Source organism: Corvus brachyrhynchos, unplaced genomic scaffold (assembly GCF_000691975.1).
Source record: "Corvus brachyrhynchos isolate BGI_N302 unplaced genomic scaffold, ASM69197v1 scaffold318, whole genome shotgun sequence".
NCBI classification, from domain to species: Eukaryota; Metazoa; Chordata; class Aves; order Passeriformes; family Corvidae; genus Corvus; species Corvus brachyrhynchos.
Window position 1 is genome coordinate 86,115 of NW_008239537.1, and position 3,880 is coordinate 89,994.

The window sequence follows — 3,880 nt, forward strand, 5'->3', positions numbered from 1 at the left end:
TGCTGAGTTTTCCTTTCATTTTTTTAAGGAAAAAGAAGAAATCCCAAACTTTGCTTTTCCTCCATTTTCTTCCCCTCCTGGCTGGGTTCAATCCTGATTTTTTGTGGCTCTCCCCACATTCCCTTTCCCCCTCTTTACCCCCAGCCCCATCCCACTTTTCCAAGAATCCTGGAGGATTTTTTTGGGGGAGAGGGGGGGCTGCCCACAGCAGGGACCCCCAAATTTGCCGCTTGGCTGAGCCAGGAGGGGAAAGGTTTGACCCGAAATCCTTTGTGCAGAGTCCTCATCATTAGGAGAGCCTTTTAAAGGGCACTTTTAGGTGGAAAATCCTCTTTAATCCCCCAATCCTCCTTAATTAATGTCCCCTGCCAGTGTTTTGGTGCTTGGCCACAGTTGGCAGCTGCTGTGCTCAAGGCTGGGGAAGGTTTAAAACATAAATTGTGCCCCAAAATGGCTTTTAAAAAGTTGTTTCTTAAAATCTTTTCCAGTTATAATTTCTCCAAGCAAAGTTTCGCCATCCGCAGAGGCAAAAAGAGGAGATTTGACCCAAAAGAATTGGGATGAAACTCAGGAATTCCTCACTTAGGAGCTGCCTGGGGCTTCCTGCATGTGAAATCCAAGCAGGTTTGGGGCTCTTCGGGGTCACTGGGCTGATTTTCTTCAAGATCATTAAAAAAAATCCCATTTCTGAGCTTTTCCCCTCTAATGAACAGTCTGGGGAGGAGAGGAATTTCCATACGGGACTTTTTATGGCAGGACAAGAGGTGAGGGCCACGGAGTCTCCCACTTCCAGTGCTGCAAAACAGCCCAAAATTGAGCTTTTGCAGGTAAAAAATAGGATAAAATCCGTGGGGAGGAGGGGACAGCCACCCCCTGCCCTGGTGACACCAGGATTGTCCCCATCCTAATTATGGGACAAGAGTTCCACAATTAAACCTCTTGCTTTTCCAAGATTTTCCACTTCAAAATTTTCACTTTCAAAATTTTCTCTTTTTTGGCTTTTTTTTAATTTATTTTTTCCCCTTTTCCCCCTTAGTTTGAAGTATCTCAACCAAAAAAAATTTGCAGTTTTAACCCAAACTGAGGATTTAAAAGGGATTTTTTCCTAACCTAAGCAATTTTACAATAGTTGAAATGGGGAGGAAAGATTTTAATTGCTGCAAACACACCCAAAAAGAAAAACCAACTCAACTTTTACTTTCCACCAAAAGTTTTTTTTTTAGATTTTTTTTCATTTTATACCAACGGATGTTAAAAAATACAGACTTGTTTTACAAGAATAGCACCATTTTTTGAATTTTTTTGTGTGTTTTTTAAACTCATATTATACATGAACACTCCTGCTTGGGGGAAGGGGAAAATTTGGGACAGGGAGGGGATTTTTGATACCTGGACTGGCGAAATCCCATTTTTTTCCAGGAAAAAGGGATCACTGACATTCCCACCTCCACCTGACCTCAAAAACAGGTCTTCCAGGAAGAGAATAAATAAATATTAATGGGTTTTTCCTTCGAATCTGGTGTTGGCACGAGGTGGTTGCTCCCTGATTCGGGGTGAGCCCTTTCAGTGCAGAACTTCTCAGCTCCTTTTTGGGGTGGATCCCATTTCTTGTGGTTTTTTTTTTTTTTTTAAGGAATCGGGCTGGGCTTTTTAAAAAAAAACAAAAACCAAACCAACAACAAACAAAAACCACGACAACCAAAACCAAACAACCACACCAAAAAAATCCATTTTTTTTACAAGAAGCAGACGGGGCCGAGGTCGACCCCAAACTCCTGCTCGGGTCCCCCAATGTCCATAGGTGCAATGTCCACGATGGGCAGGCGCGAGGTCTTCTGCGAGCGGTACTCGATGACTGTCTTGCCCCACTTCCCGGTGTGTTTCTGAGGGAAAAACGGGCAAAAAAGGTGTTATTTAACTTTCTAAAACCTTCTAAATCTCAGCTTGAACCCCAATTTATTGTCAGGCACTGAGGGCCCCCACTTCCCAGTGTGTTTCTGAGGGAAAAATGGGCAAAAACGGTGTTATTTAACTTGCTAAAACCTTCTAAATCTCAGCTTGAACCCCAATTTATTGTCAGGCACTGAGGGCCCCCACTTCCCAGTGTGTTTCTGAGGGAAAAACATCGGAAAATGGGGTTTGGAGGATCCCTGGAACGCCATCGCCAGCTGGGGATGTTTAAGCAAAGCCTGGAGTGGCAGCACTTGGTGACAAGGTGGCATCGGCTCACAAACTGCCCTCGCTGACCTCAGAGGTCTCTTCCAACCTCGTTAATCCCACGACTTAAGGATTCTGCCCCGATTTCCTCCCTCCTGCCCCGGCACGCACCGTGCAGCCGTCCTCCAGCACGCTGTAGGTGAACCTGCTGTTGCCCTCGGCGCGGATCTCAACGTCGTTGGAGCCCTGGATGAGCAGGGCCTTCCTCAGGCTGCCCGACTCCTCGTCCAGGTAGGCCACGCTGTTGCGGCAGTGGTAGGTGACGTTCTGGGAGCCCTCGGTGGACAGCAGCCTCAGGAAGGTCATCTGGATGTTGGCCGTGTTGGGTGCCAGGTCCTCGGCACCGTAGCTGAACTGCAAGGGGGAAGGGAGGCTTTCAGCCAGCTTTTTTTTTTGGGAATTTTGGGGGGATTCCCAGAGTTTGCTTTCCCAGAGGGGTGTAGGTGTCACGGCCTGATGCCAAGATTTCCATAAAAGCCTCTAAATCAACCAGTTCTGATCCGACGACCACCAATTCCACCCCAAGGACGGACATCAACTGCAAGATTTCCATATAATCCTCAAGATCACCCCGTATCTGATAGAACCACCAAAAATTTCACCCCAAAGAAGGACGTAACTCCAAACTTTACATAAAATCCTCAAGATCACCCAATAGCTGATCCAGCCACCACCAATTCCACCCCAAGGAAGGACATCAACCCCAAACTTCCAACATAAACCTCTAAATCAACCAGTTCTGATCCAACAATCATGAATTTGACCCTAAGGAAGGTCATAACTCCAAGTTTTCCCATAAAATTCTCTGGACCAACCAGTTCTGGTACAAAACCCATCAACCCCACCCCAAAGAAGGACATCAACTCCAAACTTTCTATAAAATCTCTAAATCAGCCAATATGTGATCCAAAACCCATCAATTCCACCCCAAGGATGGACATCAACTCCAAGATTTCCTTAAAATCCTCAAATCACCCCGTATCTGATAGAACAGCCAAAAATTTCACCCCAAAGAAGGACATAACTCCAACTTTTCCGTAAAACTCCACCGCCAGCCCTCTCCCTGACCCCATCTCGGCTGGACACCCACGTGGAAGCCACCATTGATGGTGTCGGCGAACCAGACGTGCTTTTTCTCCTTGGCCTTGCTGCTCCACCAGTTCTTCCTGGGGATGCTGCCGGGGCTGGGGTACACGCATGTCTCCCCCGTGGCCATGTTGCAGAAGACCTTGATGGCGTCCAGGGTGCAGCCCTGGTTGGGGTCGATCCAGTAATCGCCTGCGGCCGGAGGGCACCGAGTGAGTGACCGCCAGGTGGTGGGGGTCAGTGAGAAGGTCAGCGCCATCCTGGGTGTCCACTTGGGTGGTGGAGGGGAGGAGGAGGAAGGGGTGGAGGCGGGGATAGAGGCAGGGATGGACACGGACGGCCAAAGGGGTGGACACAAGGATGGAGGAGGGATGGAGACGGGGTGGACAGAGGGACGGAGGCAGGGATTGGCCGCAGGGATGGACACAGGGCCGGAGCCTCTCTCTCACCACTCTTCCAGTCGGGGTGGCAGAGTTTGATGTCGCGGCAGGTCCTGGCTGGGTTCTTGCGGGAGCCCTCGGGGCTGCGGATGCTCTCGATCTGGTTGTTGAGGGCCTTGAGGGTGGCGTCCACCTCA

At 48.7% G+C, this 3,880-nt stretch overlaps 1 protein-coding gene across 1 annotated transcript in view; it reads right to left on the bottom strand.

Annotated features, from left to right (window-relative positions):
* Positions 1 to 1,192: 1,192 nt before the first annotated feature.
* Positions 1,193 to 3,880, bottom strand: part of COL2A1 (collagen type II alpha 1 chain) — a 21,443-nt gene continuing 18,755 nt past the window's right edge. Inside the window, 4 exon segments of the mRNA XM_017741203.1 lie at positions 1,193 to 1,883; positions 2,329 to 2,571; positions 3,308 to 3,495; positions 3,753 to 3,876. Of these exon segments, the coding sequence (XP_017596692.1) occupies positions 1,737 to 1,883; positions 2,329 to 2,571; positions 3,308 to 3,495; positions 3,753 to 3,876 (702 nt within the window). The 3' untranslated portion in view covers positions 1,193 to 1,736.